General features: G+C 43.5%; 2 protein-coding genes across 3 annotated transcripts; one reads left to right on the plus strand and one right to left on the minus strand.

Annotated features, from left to right (window-relative positions):
* Positions 1–347: 347 nt before the first annotated feature.
* Positions 348–6,618, minus strand: LOC130392016 (ELL-associated factor 1-like). 2 transcript variants are annotated; one of them, XM_056602409.1, is made up of 6 exons: positions 6,270–6,618; positions 5,383–5,477; positions 5,006–5,142; positions 4,529–4,701; positions 3,793–4,029; positions 348–3,610 (listed from the first exon to the last, which is right to left on the minus strand). In XM_056602409.1, the coding sequence occupies exons 1-6, from the start codon at positions 6,370–6,372 to the stop codon at positions 3,561–3,563; spliced, it is 795 nt and encodes a 264-aa protein (XP_056458384.1). In that variant the 5' UTR covers positions 6,373–6,618; the 3' UTR covers positions 348–3,560. The 2 variants fall into 2 exon arrangements, with proteins under 2 accessions (XP_056458384.1, XP_056458385.1); XM_056602410.1 differs by having other exon boundaries at positions 3,931–4,029; positions 6,270–6,616.
* Positions 6,001–17,929, plus strand: LOC130392014 (tRNA N(3)-methylcytidine methyltransferase METTL6-like). The gene is made up of 5 exons (XM_056602408.1): positions 6,001–7,112; positions 7,207–7,341; positions 16,799–16,969; positions 17,287–17,428; positions 17,526–17,929. Exons 1-5 carry the CDS (start codon positions 6,822–6,824, stop codon positions 17,681–17,683), a joined length of 897 nt encoding a protein of 298 aa, XP_056458383.1. The 5' UTR covers positions 6,001–6,821; the 3' UTR covers positions 17,684–17,929.
* The last annotated feature ends 1,931 nt before the right edge of the window (positions 17,930–19,860 follow it).

The following is a 19,860-nucleotide window of genomic DNA, read 5'->3' on the forward strand; positions in this document are numbered from 1 at the left end:
ACTGGTCAGATTGAGGCTGATTGAGGTGGCCTGTGTGTGAAAAGCGGATACCAGCCCTGAATAGGCCAGTCAATATGGTCACCTTCACACTATGGTCAATATGGTGACCTTTGGTGTCTTGAAAGGCGCCTCTAAATTAAATGTATTATTATTATTATTATTAATAGATCTCGGCAGTTAAAAGCTGCTGACGGGAAGGTAGTTTTAGTTGGCATGGAGATGGACATCTTACCAACAACATGTGGTTACCGTTGGTGTGCTGAACGGACGGATGATGGTCAGACAAGGTGCAAACTATAGTTGAAGCTCATTAAATTATTCCAAATGCTATGTTGGGGATTGTTTGTGCTGCTACGAAATTGAAATAATTCGTTTTAGTCTTTTTAAAATAAACTCCCGTTCTCTTTGCTCCTTTCTTGCCTTCGCTTTTTTTTTTTTTTTCATTTCCTTGCCATTTTACATACCTTGGATTCACAGATGAGGTGGGATCGAAGAATCAATCAGGAATCATATGCTTTGATTGGTCAGAAATTAGAACGGCGTGGTCTAAAATTAAATTGGCGCCAACAACGGCAGGCGCGGTCAGTAGCCTATCCCATAACATCTTAAATAAACCCCTCAAAATATTAACAAATATGACCGTTATAGAATTTAGGCGGGTGGAGGATGGTTCATGGTGCTATCATGGATAGAGACTGTGGAGAGAGATGCTGTGGAGAGACTAGGGAGAAATTGACCCCCCCCCCCCAGCACCACTTGTACTGCGATGACACAAACACAAGGGGGCAACTCGTGCGCCATTGCCGGTGGTAGTCGCGACTCGCGACGGAGGGTTGTCACTTCGCTGTCCTGTAACGTGTATCGAGACGGAAAGCTTCCGACAAGAAAGAAAGATAAATATAAAACTCAGGGTCCCTTGCGTGATGACCGGAGAACGGGACGCCGACGGGGAAAGCAAGCTGCCATAAACCCTCAGGAAGAGAGCTGTGCCCGGTGGACTCTTTGCTGTGAGCCAGCAGGGCTGCCTTACCGCTCATTCAGTCATCATGGATGGACACTGAAACAGGCGACCACGTTGCACCGCAGGGGTTCCAAAGTGCGACGCATTCGGACGCCCCCTCCATCGGGGTCTCGTTTCAATACCGCACATCAACCAGATTTATATCAAAGCCAGTCAGCCGTTTTTGTATTATTTTTGTTATAATTATTTTGTTTGTTGACTTTGTTAATTTAGATTCAATCAAGAATTTCAGAATCATAAATATAAATTGTGCTATAAATGATTTAAAGGGAAAAAAATGCTTATTTATGTATTTCTCGTTTTTTGTGTTGACCGTTTGAAGAGAAATGTGTAAAACTGTGAGTTGGTGGTGGCGGCGTACTCAGTGTCCAGGGTGTTTGCTATCATTGGTAATTGGAGCGTGCTCCTCCAGGCACCCGCGTCACTTGATTTCAAGCTATTCTTATTTAAGACCAACGATATAACCATTCATCGAATATCACCGTTCTGTCTTCCTACACTTTGTTGTCTCCTTTTTTCGTTTTTTTTTGTCTGTGTAAGCTACTTTTTTATTTAAACCCAAATATTCACCATTCTAAGCCCCTGTATATATAAAAATAAGATTTGGGTCAGTCATTTTTGGAAATCTGAAAGGATTTTATTGATTGCTATTTTAATCAGAATAATTACGATTTGTCTGGGAATCAAATTATAAACTTGCTGTAGGCTTGTATGTCAGTCCAGATTTTAAATTTGTTATCACATCATGAGATCATCTGTCGTTATTATTCTTGCCAATCACCTTCAACTGAATTAATTATCGAAGCATTTAAACTCCCTTGGCTTATGAAATGTTTTGCAGTTCCGACAGTCTACCACCAGAGGGCAGTGGTTGTACTGTGCAGCTTCCAGCAGACAAGACGGTGCAAGACTGCCCGTACACCTAACAGACACAACACATTATTGAAATTGATGCAAACTCTTAATACAATTCAAAAAATTCTATCTTACAAACAAGTTACGAATAAAAAAAACATCAAGTATAATTCACAATACAAGAGGTCAACAAACAATGTTTTGAAATCACAGACAAACAGTAAGGGACAGTAAAGTGTCTGCATGTTAACTTAGTTACAAGGTGTAAAAAAAGCTAAAGTCTAAATCATGACTGGCTACCTGCAGCTTTCCAGTTGAATTTACTTTTGAAAGAACTAAATTTGAGTCCCAATCCAAGTTGAAGATTGTAAGAATGAGACGACCATTGAAAGACAATACCGGTTTGTTAGTTTAGGTAGCTCATACTTGCTTTATGTGCCGTAGTTTGATTGTTAATATCTGTTCATCGTTACATATATGTTTTCTGAACCTGAATACTTTAGACTCCTTCTCTTACATTGTTCTTCGCTTGCCATGAAAAAAACATTACTGTTGTGAGATTTAAATGGACAGAAGGATTTAGACTGGTGGAGGACGGATGTGTGTGTGTGTGTGTGTGTGTGTGTGTGTGTGTGTGTGTGTGTGTGTGTGTGTGTGTGTGTGTGTGTGTGTGTGTGTGTACTGTTTCACTCAGCTCGGTGGATGAACAAACTCAGTTTGGTTAAGAGCCAAAGGGAGAATCACTTCATTCACTCTGAATTCAACGATGACCTAATAAACGAACACTGCGTTTTGTTACGGAACTCCAGATATATAAGTGGACATTTTACGTCATAGAAAACCTATAACAAACAACACTTACAGGCAGAACATTAGTCGTACCGAGACAAACAGAAAGAATACTTGTTGAACATGCTTTGAAACCAATTCTACCACCAGGGTGGCTCTTGTTGTTTGGTATGGCAGAGGGTCGTGTCGCTATTTCAGGCCTAGCATAGTTTATAGCTTCCTTGGTGGTTGAAAGTACAAAAGGGGAAAACAAATGGAAAGTGCTTCAGAGTGGGCTGGGACAGGCTTCAGGAGGGGGCGATCACAGAGCTCAGATGTCCACCGTGGAAACATTCATTTCAGAGACCGATTCATACGTATTAGGTGTTGTTCAGCGATTCTAATCTCTCTCTTTTAGGTTCAGGTCGTCTCTAAAGCCTATTTTCTGTGTTTTTCGCTGGTTTGTAATATTTTCAAATGGACATTTTCTACATTTGAAAATGTGATCAATTTCCAAATGGCAGAAGGCTCGATTTTTGCATGCCCCTTTATAAAATGAACTCCTGTTACAGAGCATCTTCGTCACAGCAATACATTTAAGTGTGCTATGCCTAGACATTTCCTATCAACTGAAGGCATAATTAGTATTACACCTTTGAGGTTCTCTGGATCAGAGGGAGGTAGGGGGCCACAAAGGGCACACTTAAAAACCTTAAAATGATAATCTTCTGGACTGTCTTTTCTCTTTCATACAAAGCAAAAAATATACATGTAGTAAAAAATACACTGTAAAATATCCAAGTAGGCCAGCTTTGAGGGGAATACTAAATAAAATAAAAGTCTGTTACCACAGCATTGGAATAATGGAACTGGCGTTACAGTTGAAAAGAGATAAGGTGGGGGCGGGGCTATAACTTCAATCATCATCGCTGTCGCTGCCTGATTCACTGAGCTGCAGATCATTTCCTGCAAAGACACGAAACAGAATGCATTTGAAGACGTCACAAATCTCTCAGTTAGTTTTTCATAAGTTATGGAAGCACTTTCTTACTCCGTAAAGCACATCCCCCGAGAAACCCAATACTCCCATCTTGTTTCACATCAGGTAATACAAAGTACCCACAGCCCGCCCTCCATATCGGACTCACGGAGTGTGCTCATGAGCTGGTTGGTGCCCTGCTGCCGGTCAGGGGCCCCGTTGGCCAGCGGGTTTGGGTTGGGGGAGGCGTGGGGGTGGGGCGGTGGCTGTGGTAATGGCGCGGACGGAGGTTGTGTGTCGTGTTCACCGTCACTGCTGGAGCTGTCGTCGCCGCTGGCCGAGTCCGACGAGGAACTGCTGCCACTGCTGCTCATTTGCTCGATGACCTCCACCTCCGCACGCAGCTCTGCCCATAGCGGGGCCCAGTCAGGGACAGGGAGGGAGGGAGAGACAGAGCCAGCATCAGAACCAACTTTTAACCCAAAACCGAGGCAGGGTAATCCATCGCTCCGGCATCAATGATCTTGATAGTTATTGATTAACCAACAGGGACAACATTTCACAAGAGTAAGGGGTGGACAATAAATCAATATTGATAATAATCCCGATATATTCTGCCATGAAAAAGTATATGCTGATATCAAATTGGGCCATATTGTCCAGCCCTACCTAGAGTGTCATCAAAGAGCCCCTACTTGATCACAGGGTTTCCCCAACTCCGGGCTGCCACCAGCTGGTAGGCTGGAGTGCAGCTAGCCACCATACATCTTGGTGGACAATCCTGCTTGTGATGTCCGCAGTGGATAGGTTTTGCGTGATGGCTTGCAATGACTTATCAGCCGCACGCCCGGTGGAGAAATAAGGGACCTTTAACATTGACGATGCCTTTGGCCGAGGGCCCTCACCTCTCTTGATGTCATCCAGCTGGGGCTCTGGAGAGGGGTTGTCCTTAGAGGGGGAGGGGGAGGTCTTAACTCCAGCCCCAGGCTTGGTGGGGGCCCGGAACTGGGAGCTGGGCTGGTTGGACCGCACCGACTGCTGCTCAATACGGGCCTGTATCTTACTGCTGCCCTCTGCCCTAAAACCACCACACACAGCCAGACAGACACCCATGTAAAGCGCCATGGTAAAGAGATTCCTCCACTGCTTACATGTGTCACAAACCCCCAAAGCTGTATGTAAGTGTTTAGGATATTTGACAATCAGTGGAGGGAGCTATCTGGTGAGTTCTAACGTTGGAACTCTCTGGTGAGTTCCAACGTGTACGTGCCATTTGCTAATCATGTCTTAGCCTTTGTGGATTAGAAACAAACAGGAGTTCCCAAATGGCTACAAGTTCATCTTACCTTTGTATTCCCCATGGGGGCTATCTGCCCGCTCACCTGGTTTTCTTGACCTGGATGCTACTGATGAGCTTCTCCAGCACAAACTCCCCCGTGTCGTGGTTGATGATGAGGACACAGTCCTTCTGGTAGGGCCGCTTGTTCCCTTTGAACACCGTCATGGGGGGTGTGGAGCCCTTAGGTGAAGTATGATACATAATTTGTTGCCCATTACCGAGTATCAAAGACAGATGTTTCATCCCTAGATGGGATGCTGCATGTTTTACTTTTTTTCTTTCAAAATGAGAAATTACAGCCAACGTATAACATAATGTGATGCATGCTTGTTATAGGTTTGCAATGGGTTTGTAGTTTGTGACATTGAATTTAGTTGTTTAGAGGGTTGTGTCAAATAAAGAAAAAGAGGATGTTCTTACTGGAATATGTGGCAACGTTATGGTAACTTCATCCCCCTTTCCGACCTGCAATTCTCCCTCGCAGCTGGTGTCGATAGAAGCTGGTTTGAAATCGTCTGTAGTACACAAAAGCATCAAAACAGGCCTCTAAACTGTTGCTACACACAGGTGTGGGGAAAAGTGCATGTCATGTCCGCTTTTTCTTCCCCCTTCAGAGTACTAATTCCGTGCACAGTTATAAATGCAGAAAACCTGTAACCATATGACAGACTCTACACAAGAGATTTGTTTTTTCATGATATTAATTTTCTATTACGCAAAAAACAGTCAACCCAAGTGAAAAAAAAATTTTCCTTCTGCAAACGCAATGTGTAGAAAGAAGATTGCTTATTTGGAAAGTAGGACAAACAATTGGCATGGGTTGTGTAATGCCGCAATTCTTGATGGTTTACATTTTAGCAGTAGGCTTGATGTCAGCATTACTATGACCCACCCCGTGCACAACAATGTCTTAATTTTTGATAGGAGCATTGGTAGATCATGGGACAATTGGGCCCAGTGCAAAAATGCCCAGGGCCAATACTGTGCTGAAAACGACCCTTGTAGCAATGCACTACTCGGGGAAGTACAACCAAAGACTAATTGATTGGGAGAGACGTTCGCAGGAAAACAGATAATCGAGGGGAGGGGCATGCATATTTGGGTATGTCCCTGTACGCGTTCACCCAGCAGACCAGATGGGTACAGGACGGAAGGCAAATGGCAGCCTTAAGATGATGTTTAATTGTCTGACTTTAACAAATGTAAAGGTCACGTAAAAACGCCACCAAACGATTCACTTCGTAAATGTGGAAGTTGGACTTCAAGCCATTAATCCCTTCATCTCATACGCTCTTTTAAAAACTCACATCTGATTGTATGGAAGGACGATTTGGGCTTCTTCTCAAAGCTCTCTCCAAGCTTCAACACATGCTCCTCTTTATCCAAAAGCGGATTTGTAGTTCCGTTCATTGCTTCTATTATATGGTCAAAATTGACATTGGTTTAAAATCACTGAACATGTACAGAATTTGTTTATGCAAAGTGAACCCAGCAGAGGCGCCCTGGTAAGCCCAATGACGAACTGCGGCGAGCATCTGTTTCCTGTTTGGTTCCTGCTACGAAATACTTCCGACAGTGTGCGAAAACATCGTTTTAAGATGATATTTATTACCTTTATTAAACATTAGATTAATAATCCATGATTACACATTTTTAAATATAACAACACATATTACATTACACATCCGAAACATAGATTATTTTTTAGAGATAGATGAACTAGACGGATTGTGAGAAACCCGACGCGGAAGAATATATGGGACGGACACGGTGGGCTCATGTTGTATACACTGCTTTTGGTGCTGAGTCTGACCACTGATTGATACAGTGTCAGGCGTTAAAAAAACGAACTATCCAACATGGAATCGGAAATAAAGTGTTTTACAAGCGATCATGTATCCACTGAAGAACAGTCTATTTGCGATAAACCCCAGGATGAGATCAACAGCAACTTAGACATGTCCCTGAGCCAAGCAGAGTCGCATAAGCTCCCCATTGACAAGACTCTGGTCTCAGAATTCAAGCAGATGAAATTAGAAAAGGAAGCACAGAAAAACTGGGACTTATTCTATAAAAGAAACACTACTAATTTCTTCAAGGACAGACATTGGACTACGCGGGAGTTTGAAGAACTGAAGTCGTGCAGACAGGTATTAATGGATGAAGTAGCCTATATGGATTTGGTGATTCACAAACAAGTCAAAGCGAGTTTTATATGTCGTTTTATTCTTTTTATTTTTTCAGTTTGAGTCTCAAAGGCTGGTGCTGTTGGAGGCTGGTTGTGGCGTAGGAAACTGCATTTTTCCTCTGCTGGAAGAGGATCGCAACATCTTTATATACGCCTGTGACTTCTCACAGAGAGCTGTGGACTTTGTCAAGGTATTACATGTTTTTTTGCTACATAACCATCTAGCTGTCTTGTATCATGGATCACTCCCTCTGTATTTCAAACACAGCTATTGCATCTAAAACGTCTTATTGGCGGATAGTTACCCATGTTAACTGTATTAAAGGAGACACATTGTGGTGTTTTCCTAACAAGTAAACATAGTATATGAGTTCCAGACAACATGTTTTTGAAGCTGTTTGCTGAAAATAGCTTTGAGGAAGAAAAATCCCGCCTACCGCTATTCCCCTCTGTTTCAGTCCCTTCAGAATATGCTGTTTCTGGTGTCTGTAGCTTTAATGCAACTGAGCTGCTGTCCATTGCATACAAATGAGCTGTCAGTGTGAACCACAGCATGGAGGAGAAGTGATGTTGTCGTTTGGTAACTAGGCGGGATACTTTCAGAAATGCACATCTCACTCAAAAAATCATGTAGACTTATTTGTTTGTCTATGTTTGTTTGTATGCGTGTGGAAGCACCAGCGACCCAAAGCAACACCCCACATCCAAGGAAAAGTGTTGTTTTCATAAAATCCTGTTTAAAATGTTTTGTTAATAAGTCATTTTAGCTAATTAAGTGGTTAAGCGATACACCTGCTGTGCTCTGCTTATTGAAGCTGAATTGAAATGGCATTCCGAGGGGAAAGGCAGGTCAACGAAAATAATACTTTTTTAAAGGCTATGTCAGAGGGTTTGGTTCTCCTTCGCTGTCACCCGAGAGGGTTCTTGTCTCTTACTCGAATGGTCTGAAGTATATTTGAGAAGAAAAATTCAAACGGGGAGGACCTGCAGCCCCGATGGACAAGACCTGCAGCATCCAAGGACACGGGTTGCTGAAGGCATACAACGGTCATGAGTGGATGCCAGTACATGCTGACCTGAGAAGGATCTCGGAAGAACTTTGAGAAACCCACAGTAACGAAGAAGGGGAAGACGGGTGCAACAAAGGATAGCTGTTGTAAATTCCCTATTAGTTTGTAATATCGTATCGTATATATATATAATGTATATAGCGTTATTTCTATTCAGGCACTTTGGGCAGCCCAGGTAGCGCCGTAGCGTCTTACGCCCCGTGCCCACTACATGCGTCCGTCGACTGATCCCCATTGACTTTCAATGGGGACGGACGCGCAATGCATTGTGGATCCGTCCGTTCCGTTGGAGCCGTCGGCTCAGTCATGGCTCAGTCAAAAAGTTGAACAATTTTCAACTTTTTCGGCAGCGACGGATCCGTCATCCAATCAGATCGCGTATGCAAATTTAAGCCCTGTGACGCGACTCGGGCTCTGACGATACTGGAAAGCGGGAAAGCGGGTCATCTTGCCTCGCAACAAGCAGGAAGAAGCGGGAAGAACCCGGCGAACCGATTTGATTGGCTGACGGATGCATCTGCAAAGACTACTCCCCCATCAGTCAGCCACGCCTTCCCACGTCCGTTGACTGACGGAGGTAGTGGGCATGTAGGGTTATGCCCCGTGCCCACTACATGCGTCCGTCGACTGATCCCCATTGACTTTCAATGGGGACGGACGCGCAATGCATTGTGGATCCGTCCGTTCCGTTGGAGCCGTCGGCTCAGTCATGGCTCATTAAAAAAGTTGAAAAATGTTCAACTTTTTCGGCAGCGACGGATCCGTCATCCAATCAGATCACGTATGCAAATTTAAGCACTGTGACGCGACTCGGGCTCTGACGATACTGGAAAGCGGGAAAGCGGGTCATCTTGCATCGCAACAAGCAGGAAGTAGCGGGAAGAACCCGGCGAAGCGATTTGATTGGCTGACGGATGCCTCTGCAAAGACTACTCCCCCATCAGTCAGCCACGCCTTCCCACATCAGTCAACGGACGCATTTAGTGGGCATGTAGGGTTACGCCCCATGCCCACTACATGCGTCCGTCGACTGATCCCCATTGACTTTCAATGGGGACGGACGCGCAATGCATTGTGGATCCGTCCGTTCCGTTGGAGCCGTCGGCTCAGTCATGGCTCAGTCAAAAAGTTGAAAAATGTTCAACTTTTTCATTCATACATCTGTTCATCCATTCCGTCATTCATTTGGTTACTTATTGAAGCCATCATTGATGTCATTCGTCTGCAAGAGATATAAACATCCTGAACTGTTCCCTGTGTATGCGTCTACTCTCTGACCGGAGTTACCGTCCAAGTGATCCCAGCAAACACTCACATACATTCTACAATAATAGCAGAATGATTTGGATGAATGGAGAAGGAAGGGCAATGGTGATGGAGACAAAGCACATCTAGGGAATCGCTGGAGGAGATGCTGTCTCTTAGGGTTGTGTGATCCAGGTGAAGGGCACTCTGCGTGCTTTCGTTGCCTCGGTGTGGAGCACGCCATGTCAGCCCTGTCGGGATCTGCTTCCTGCGCCACCTGTCAAGCTTTACCTCGACAACCTTTACCTCGAAGACCTTCTTATTCCAAGACAAAAGGAAGCTGCGAGCAGAGACACCATGACGGTGAAAAATCATCTCTCTTCCTTGGGTTTCACCATTACCTAGGAAAAGAGCTCCCAGCTCCCTAGCCGTCAGCTAGTCGACTTGGGACTTTGCCTTGACTCGGCCATGATGTCAGCGAGGCTCTCGCCTCCTTGGAGAGATGCCGTTCTGCGCTCTCCAGCTTTCATGTTCGCAGCAGCAGCTCACCCTCCACAGGTTGGGTCACAGTTGAAACAGTTGACCAGAGCTTCCGGGCGGATCTCATATCTCGCAGCGGTCATCGCCAAGAAGAGTGGCGGAAGTCTATAAGGCGAAGTCTAGGCGACTACGCCAACGATCATAGAACTAGAGATATATTAACATAAATATTGTTTTGCTTAATGTCCGCTTCTGTCATTTGAGGCTAGAGAATGTTATCCCATGTCAGCCAAACATGGGGATGTGCTTGAGCACAAGGCCCGAGCCTATGGTAGTGTAGGCCAGTGGGGCCCGGGTAATGTGTTACCCCCACTCATAGCTTGCGAAATAGATCAGGTTCATTCAGCCTTTCGACCACATAAAGTAACAGCATGTGTCACCGCCGCTTAAGTGCATTTATGTTTTAATTGTATGGGATAAAGTGACCTTTTAATATTTTTCATTGACCACTTAGTTTTTGTTCTCATGTTTCCAAAAGCCTGAAACTTGTGTGTTGCTACTGATTGACCTCATCATAGCCTACTTTATCCTGTTGTTTGTGGATTTTACAGTGAGGCATTTCTTTGTGCAGACAGGGATATTTTTCTTTCAGGAAAACATTTTCCCATAACCTGAACAAGTGTTATACAGACATCGAATCGAAGCTCAAAATAATTTTCGAGTCCTCCCTGGATCATGTGTCCGCCAACAACAAGTTAGGAATGACGAATGACGGTGCACTGGATAGACAGCATTACTTTAAAGCTACAGCACCTCTTTTCCATGTGACATATAAAAGCGGCACCAACCCAATAGACATTTGTAAATATATAATTTTAATTAATTTTTGGTTGACAAGTTACATTTAAATGCTCTACTCTGTCATTTGAGTCAGGGAGTTCAGAACCCACATCCTTTTCTTCCCGATGAAGCTGCCTAAAAGAATGAGGCTATTGTTGTTGATCCTTTTGTTGCCTGCCCCCAGTTTTCTTGTTTGCCCCTCAAACCAGTCCAGCTCTAGAGTTGGCCAACCTATTGTCAGACAGCTGGCGGCAGCAGACGTCTAAACATATAAGCTGCCTCGAGTAAACATCTACAATTGCAAATACATATTCAGCTATAACCCTCTTTATTAATTTTTCTGCTGAATTTTTGTATTCCACGGCATGGTGCAATATTTGATTGATACGCTGATTGGTCAATAACGTTTAGAAGTCATTTCACTACAAATCCATCGTTAAAAACAACGTCAAATAAAACGATCAACCTCTTTGGATTAAAGATCACGTGTGTTGGTTGCGATGAGCCACCTGTCCCGGTCCGCAGAAGGAATGTAAGCGGCAGTAATACCTGCGGAACAGGTATTGCTGGATACCTCCCCACAAAGTGGCCACATAGGCTACTTTGTGGGAGTGTCCCTCAGAGGGGACACTCCGCCCAGCAGGTATTGCTGGCCGCATACAGCACACTCCGATCCAAAAAAATATTTTCATTCTACAAACGCAATGTGGAAAGAAGATTGCTTATTTGGAAAGTACGACAAACAATGGGCCAGGGTTGTAATGCCGCAATTCTGGATGGTTTACATTTTAGCAGTAGGCTTGATGTCAGCATTACTATGACCCACCCCGTGTCCAACAATGTCTTTCTTTTTGAAAGGAGCATTGGTAGATCCTGGGACAATTGGGCCCTGTGCACAAATGCCCAGGGCCTACTCGGGGAAGTACAACCAAAGACTCATTGATTGGGAGAGACGCACTGCAGGAAAACAGATAATCGAGGGGAGGGGCAGGGTATTTGGGTATGTCCCTGTACAACTACGCGTTCACACAGAAGACCAGATGGGTACAGGGGGGAAGGGGAAGGGGAACGATTCACTTCGTAAATGTGGAGTTGGACTTCAAGCCATTAATCACCTCATCTCATGCGCTCTTTTAAAAACTCATATCTGATTGTATGGAAGGACGATTTGGGCTTCTTCTCAAACTCTCTCCAAGCTTCAACACATGCTCCTCTTTATCCAAAAGCGGATTTGTAGTTCCGTTCATTGCTTCTATTATGTGGTCAAAATTGACATTGGTTTAAAATCACTGAACATGTACAGAATTTATTCATGCAAAGTGAACCCAGCAGAGGCGCCCTGGTAAGCCCAATGACGAACTGCGGCGAGCATCTGTTTCCTGTTTGGTTCCTGCTACGAAATACTTCAGACAGTGTGAAAAAACATATTTTTAAGATTATACTTATTACCTTTATTAAACATTAGATTAATAATCCATGATTACACATTTTGAAATTTAACAACTAGTGGTGGGCCGTTATCGGCGTTAACGGCTGCGTTAACGCGAAACTTTTATCACACGATAAAAAAAATATCGCCGTTAATCTATTTTCAAACACTTCCTTGTTCGGACCCATCACGTGACTGAACTAACCAATCAGAAGCTAGAATTTAGACTGAGGTAAACGTGAGGGAATCAGAGAGGCAGATTAAACAGAATATCCTGACTGTGTTAATTATGTGAATATGTAATAATTGTGTAACATAAATATGTAAATGATTAACTGACTGAATTGTAAGTAAATTTCTAGCAAATTAACTCCAATTTAAATTATATTAGTTTATTCTACAACTTTCAAATATTTAACTTCTAAACCTTACATTATTATGGATTATTACACGGCTCTTCTCAATGCTGTATTCTGCTCCATTCACTTGCATGGGCCTTCCCAACGTTCAGCTATCAATTATTTTTGTTTATGCTCCGTTCACTTGCAAGGGCACTTCACAACTTCCGGCGGTGAATTATATTTGATAATTCACCATTGGCCAGTATAATTGACCGCTGTCAAGGTAAACGAACAGATTTTTTGCCGTTTGCCATTTTAATCTAGATTAATTTTGGAATTAATCTAGATTAAAAAAAAAAATCTATGCCCACCACTAATAACAACACATATAACATTACACATCCGAAACATTGAATCTTTTTTTTTAGAGATAAATGACGGATTGTGAGAAACCCGATGTGGAACAATATATGGGACGGACATGGTGGGCTCATGTTGTATACACTGCTTCTTGGTGTGTCATGTTGTATACACAAGCTATGTGCACCTCAAATGATATTATGAATCATAAAGACTGCGTCTGACGTCTCTGGTACTTCCACAACAAGTTAAGACTCGTAGTGGGGGTTATCTCTGCCATGGTTGAGAAGAATTGGGGGAAAGAAACTTCGGCTTTGACTCTCTTTGACAGCTGGCGGCAGCAGACGTCTAAACAAATAAGCTGTCTCGAGTTAACATCTGCAATTGCTAATGCATGTACAGCTATAACCCTCTTTATTATTTTTTATGCTGAATTGTTGTATTCAACGGCGTGGTTCAATATTTGATTGATACGCTGATTGGTCAATAACGTTTACAAGTCATTTCACTACAAATCCATCGTTAGATGGATTTGAACTATCCAAATAGAACTATCGTCCTATTGGATTAAAGATCACATGTGTTGGTGGAGATGAGCCGCCTGTCCCGGACCGCAGAAGGACCGTAAGGGGCAACCGGAACGTTATTACCCGACAATACAGAGTTGCAAGTTTTACTTGGCTTTTGAGAACTCTGCCCACAAAGACTACATGACAGAGAAGCTGAACGGACCCTTGTCTTCTGGAACTGTGCCAATCGTTTTGGGGATGCCTAGAGACAATTATGAAGAGGTCATTCCGGGGGATTCTTTCATTCATGTCAACGACTTTCCCGATGCCAGGGCGATGGCCCAACACCTGCTCGAGTTGGACAAGAACAACGAGAAGTACATGAAGTACTTTGCTTGGAGGCGGTTTTACTCCGCCACGCCGCATCTTCTGACCCTTGCAAACGAGTTCACACAACCCACCTGCTTGGCCTGTGACCATATATCGAGGGACAATCGATATAGCGTTGTTCATAATCTGTATGGGTGGTACCATTCAAGCAGATGACTGCTTCATGTAGGGCAGAGGACTTCAACAGGGGGCCCAAGTTCTTGTATCTCTTCCAATGTATACCTATTTTCCTCCCTAAAACCTTTCCCATTCTCTTGATAGCTCACTCTCACAATTTATTTGGAACAAAAGCACCCCTAGGATCAAAAATGAAATACTACAAAAACCTAAACAGTTGGGCGGCCTAACTCTCCCTAACTTTTTGCTTTACTATTGGGCTGCAAACATTAGAACAATATTGCATTGGAGAAGCACCAACAGCCAACCTCCATCATGGCTGCAGGTTGAGGAAGCCTCATGTAGTCCCTCTTCTCTGATGTCGCTGTTGTGCCTCCCCCCGACTTTTTTTGCTAAACACGCACTCCAGTAGTGTTGTGGTGAAGAACTGCCTTAAAATCTGGATTCAGTTCAGCCGCACTTTGGGCTGCAGATGATGCCTGTCTCGGCCCCAGTATATTCTAACCCTCTGTTCACTCCGTCAGTTATTGACAAGGGTTCTTTCATTTGGAAAGACCTAGGGATTGTGTCAATAAAACTGCTTTACATTAGTGCCATATTTGCTTCCTTCAACCAGCTAACTCAGACTTTCAATTTGAGGCCCACTATTTCTTTAGATACTTGTTTTGTTCGTAATCATTTTCCTGGCTTCCCTGCCCTCCGTCCCCCCACTCTTGTTGATACAATATTTGATGTTGTTAACCCCAATCTCAAAGGTACCATTACAATACTGCTCAATACTCTCAAAAGTCAGACGACAACCGCTGATGCTTTGCGCAATGCTTGGTCTGCGGAGCTTGGGGAAGATATAGGTCCAGTCGCATGGGAGCATGCCCTGAGGTGGGTCAACTCATCGTCTATCTGTGCTCGTCTTGGGGTTTTGAAGTTTAAAGTGGTTCACAGAGGTCACTGGTCTAAAAGTAAGCTTGCTCATATCTACCATGACATTGATCCAAAATGTGACAAATGTCGGCAACGACCAGCCAATCTCAGTCACATGTTCTGGTCTTGCCCCACCCATGCTCCTTTCTGGACTTGCGTCTTTGACTCCCTCTCAGCCATCACATCTGCCAACATCCACCCTCACCATTACTCGCCCTGTTTGAAAATAAATATTGATGCTATAATTTTTTTTCATTTTAGTGCTGTTACTGTTAGTTTATTTTTTGTCTTTGTGACCAAATGAGCATGCATGACTTGTATACGTATGTTTCTGTATATGTTAAGGCATGCATGGCCAATTCACTACCATTAATACCTGTATCAAAGCCCATTATACCATATTTCATTGATACTTCTCTGTAAGGGAGGGAAGGGGGTGGGGGGATGGGAGTCGGGGGTAAACTGTCTCTTTGTTAGTACCTTATTTCACAGAATGTTTCAATTTAACTTTATGTATGAGGTGCACTGTATTCTGTTATGCTCAAAATCTCAAAAATAAATCATGTATTAAAAAAAGGGGTGTTCGTGACTGTCTAGACACAGTCCATTAAATAGTGAACTCCATCACAGGCTCACAAAAGCGCCCACAGTGCTTTATGGCAAACAATCGCAACAAAAAACGGCTGCAGAAATTCGGTCTTCTGTCATTGATCAATGTGAGGACATATTAACTAGTGCTGACAAGCGATTAAAATGTAATATTAATCGCATTAATGCCATTGTTAACTCACGATTAATCGCGAGCAATCGCGATTAATTGCAAATGTTTTTTCTATGCTAAATATCCCTTGATTTCTTCGTCCCCTTAATTTTTCTCATTTTAATGCTCTTATAAACATGGAGAAGAGCATCGGCTTGCCTTGTGCAAATGTTTTTTTATCGATAACAACATTGGCATACTGATCAAAACAGGACGATACAAAAAAAAGCCTATAGTGCAATTAAACAATACCAACATACTGCCTTGAACATAGCAGTCAGGCTACTGCTTCTTTGTTTTGAGCCAAAGAAAAACATTATTATTATTTTTTTTAAATAAAAGAATTGTGTTAATCGCTCGATAAAATAATTAACGCAGTTAAAATTGGTTTGCGTTAACGCCGTTAATAACGTGTTTAACTGACAGCACTGGTATTAACCAAGGTGGTTGAATTAAAATCAGAAGGAGACAGCAGGTGCAGCTCGAAAGCGACCTCCCACACAAGAGCAATGGAATCATTAGATTTTATTATATGCCTTGTGACGTGGCGTTTGATCGGTACATTTTGGCTGCGCATGTTTTTTTGGAATCTTTAATTGCTGCAATGAATTCTGTTGTTGTTGACTTAACATCTGTCTTTGCTGTTCAATTCTAACAGTAGTCTATGAGTAATATATCGGTAACCACTGTTTTTAGGGTTTTGCGAAATTGTGCCAGCTTGACATTTAGTGGTATTGGATGTGTTTTAATAAAACACATTCAATACCACTTTAAATTTTGGGAAGGGGCGAAAATACAGGTAAGCTGATTGGAAAAAACATCTGTCTATCACCAATCAGATTACCACCAATGCCATGTTGTTGACTGAACAGTCGATACCCGCCTCAAAACCAACGCTGATTGTCGTAAAGCGATTGGCTTCAAATCTTCTCCATCGCAGGTTACCAGGCTGATCTGCGATAAATACAATGGATCTCGCAAAATCTAGATGGTCTCACGAGGCTAGCTCCCTACATGGAACAGAACATAAGATTGAATGAAAAATATACAAATGAATGAAACGCCATCCCTGTATTTGACTACAGGGATCGCAAGAAGCTGAAATCTTACATCAGACAAAGGTGAAGATGTGACAGATTTGGTAGAAAGCAAGTATATCCACTTCAGCCTGTGTGTCTGTTGGCAGCAACACCCCCTGTACTGCCCCGAGCGCTGCAAGGCCTTCCGGTGTGACCTCACCCAAGATGACCTACGGGGCGAAGTGCCGCCAGCCAGTGTGGATGTGGTCACCCTCATCTTCGTCCTTTCGGCCATCCACCCCGAAAAGATGGTGCGGTCCCTGGAGAACATTTTCCGGGTGAGGACAGCAATGGGAATGCCGTGTTCGATGTCACATTTCAATAGCTATATATTATTTTGTATTTTGTGCATTATTTGATTCTACATTTTTTAAGCCTGACCAGTTCTTAAAACAGTTAAAAAACCTGTTGCGGAAACCCTTACTTAACTATCCCCCCCTAACCCCCCACCTGCTCCCTAGTCACATATATCTGGATTCACTTTAAGTCACTTTGGATTTAATGTCTGAATGGCTGAATAGTAAAGTAGTTCCTTTGAAATGAAAGGTGAGCGTGGCATGGTACAGAAACATTTGCCTCTGTTTGTGTGTCTCAGGTGTTGAAGCCAGGAGGCTGTGTGTTGTTCAGGGACTACGGACTCAACGACCACGCCATGCAGAGGTTCAAAGCCGCCAACAAGCTGGGGCAGAACTTCTATGTCCGGCAAGACGGCACCAGGTCCTTCTTCTTCTCCAAAGGTCAGTTTTATGATTGCAGACGGGAGGGACGTCAATAGCCAAGTGCAGTGCATTCCACTGACTACAAAATACACTTATGTGTCACTTCCTTCTTCAGAGCTCCTTGCTGAACTGTTTGAAGGGAGGGGCTTCCGCTCTGTGGCCAATGACTACGTCTTCAGAGAGACCGTGAACAAGAAGGAAGGCCTCTGTGTGCAGAGGGTGTTCCTACAGAGTAAATTTACCAAGACACACCAAACAGAGACTTCGCCCTGAAGAACCAAACCCAACCCTGTTCACACAAGGATTATGTTTTTCACCATTAGCTAATAGGTTGAGAATCTATGATGGATGGATGCCTTCCCTCACCAACTGAAAACTGTTAAACGGCCAATACCATGTTGCAAAGGATCTATGATTCCACTCTGACTTGAGGATGACTATCTGATTCTACACACGTTTTATATGTTTAACGATTTTTTTAATTAAAGGAAAAAAACAACAATACCAGTGTTTTTCTTTTTGTTGTGTGATTTTAGTTTATGTGGGCAACCATACCATTACACATAAAAAAACTTAAAAACAAGAACAAATTCTAATTGCACTGTTCTCCCTCTGTGTAAATAAGTAATTCATTCATTAATATTAATACAAGCTACATGAAAGCCATTTATTTGATATCTCAGAATAGACTGTTTTTTTTTTTGTTTTTTTTTGTCACCGGACCTCATTCGATTTAAAGGTCCCATGACATGAAAATCTCACTTTATGAGGTTTTCTAACATAAATATGAGTTCCCCTAGCCTGCCTATGGTCCCCCAGTGGCTAAAACTTGCGTTTGGTGTAAAACGAGCACTAGCTGTTCTGCTCGCCTTTGAAAAAACGGTGGCTCATGCGCGCTGATTTGGAATGTCTGTGTTTAGGACGTCACCAAGCATCTAAGCTCCTCCCCTTACTCTGCCTGGCCCGCCCAGAGACGTTGGCCCGCCAATGAGACTCGACCGTGCGAGCGCCACATGTGTGTGTGTGAATACACACACTGTAACGCTGTAACAAATGTTTCTTGTCGGTTCTTTGACGTCTCTTGTATTTCCACAACGAGTCGTGGGGGTTATCTGAGCCATGGTTGAGAAGGAATTGGGGGAAAGGAACTTTGGCTATGACTCGCTGAAGTACATGAACTGCGACATGCCACCGGTTGCCGTGAGGCACCATCGCCCGGCAGCGGGCAGCCGGCAGCAGGCAGCGCGCGGTTCAGTCGACTTCAGGTTGATTTAGAAAGTGGAAAGTGGAAGAACCAGAGACGTCGCAGATCCCGACAAAGTCGTTTGTGATTCATAATATCGTCTGGAGGCGCACACAGCTTTTGGCCGTGATAATATGTACTATATAATATAGATATCTATGTATTATATGATATTATTTAGATATAGAGCTCCAGGACTGTAACGCAAGTGTTGTACACTTCCTTGTTATTTGGATAACCGTTCTGCTTTTGGTGTTATGGCGCATAACACGTCAGACTCTCGTCTCTGGTATTTCTACAACGAGACTCGTAGTGGGGGTTATCTCAGCCAAGGTTGAGAATGAATTGGGGGGAAGGAACTTTGGCTTTGACTCCCTCAAGAACATGAACCACGACATGGAGGAGAAAGGGATTGTTGGCGGTGAATGTCTCCCGCTTGAGCCCCGCTGAGGGACCACCGCCGGAGGCGGAGGTGCCTAAGCGCTGCCCGGCAACGATCCCTTTCTCCTCCTTGTCGCGGTTCAGTCTACTTCACATTGATGTGCACGTTGAAGAACCGGGAACGTCGGTGAACCCAACGCGGTCGTTTGAGATTCATAATATCGGCTCACACAGCTTTTGGCCGTGATAACATATATTATATGCTATAGATATCTATGTAGGCTATATGATAATATTTAGATATAGAGCTCCAGGACTCCGGTGTGTTCTAGAATATTTACAGAACACGGCTAATGGCTGTGTGCGCCTCGCCATTGCGATACATCCACTGTAAACAGAGCGCATGGTACCGTGGCTGCAAGCTGCTCAGGGCCACACCCCCACCCTCCTCCTTGACCCGCCTCGCTCCTCCTCATTTGCATTATAGCTACAGACACCAAAACAGCGCATTTGGGGGAAGCTCAATGTGCGACTGGCTCGGAGTGGCTGTAACTCTGCACCACGGCTGAATTTCGGGAACGTCTTTGAATACTGTGTTAGTTGCCCACTAATACCTATATTAAAGAATACATAAAATAGCATGTCATGGGACCTTTAAGCCCACCACCCCTCTTGCAGAGACTTTCGGCTTACTACATTGTGTATGTCCTCTAGTGGTAGGTTAATGCACTTACATCTATATTTATTTACTTTATTTTCAAAAGTGAGATTATATAAATTACGTTTGTATTTGATAAAATGTTTAATAGCCAGAAATTGATTATAA

Source organism: Gadus chalcogrammus, chromosome 11, assembly GCF_026213295.1.
Source record: "Gadus chalcogrammus isolate NIFS_2021 chromosome 11, NIFS_Gcha_1.0, whole genome shotgun sequence".
Taxonomy (NCBI): domain Eukaryota; kingdom Metazoa; phylum Chordata; class Actinopteri; order Gadiformes; family Gadidae; genus Gadus; species Gadus chalcogrammus.

Coding starts and splice junctions, on each gene's coding strand:
- LOC130392016 (XM_056602409.1), bottom strand. CDS start 6,372: ATGAACGGAACTACAAATCCGCTTTTGGATAAAGAGGAGCATGTGTTG. Junction 4,702..5,005: donor ATCCAGGTCAAGAAAACCAG/GTGAGCGGGCAG, acceptor TGGTGGTTTTAG/GGCAGAGGGCAGCAGTAAGA. Junction 3,611..3,792: donor CCAGCTCATGAGCACACTCC/GTGAGTCCGATA, acceptor GTGTCTTTGCAG/GAAATGATCTGCAGCTCAGT.
- LOC130392014 (XM_056602408.1), top strand. CDS start 6,822: ATGGAATCGGAAATAAAGTGTTTTACAAGCGATCATGTATCCACTGAA. Junction 7,113..7,206: donor AACTGAAGTCGTGCAGACAG/GTATTAATGGAT, acceptor TTATTTTTTCAG/TTTGAGTCTCAAAGGCTGGT. Junction 16,970..17,286: donor CCCTGGAGAACATTTTCCGG/GTGAGGACAGCA, acceptor TGTGTGTCTCAG/GTGTTGAAGCCAGGAGGCTG.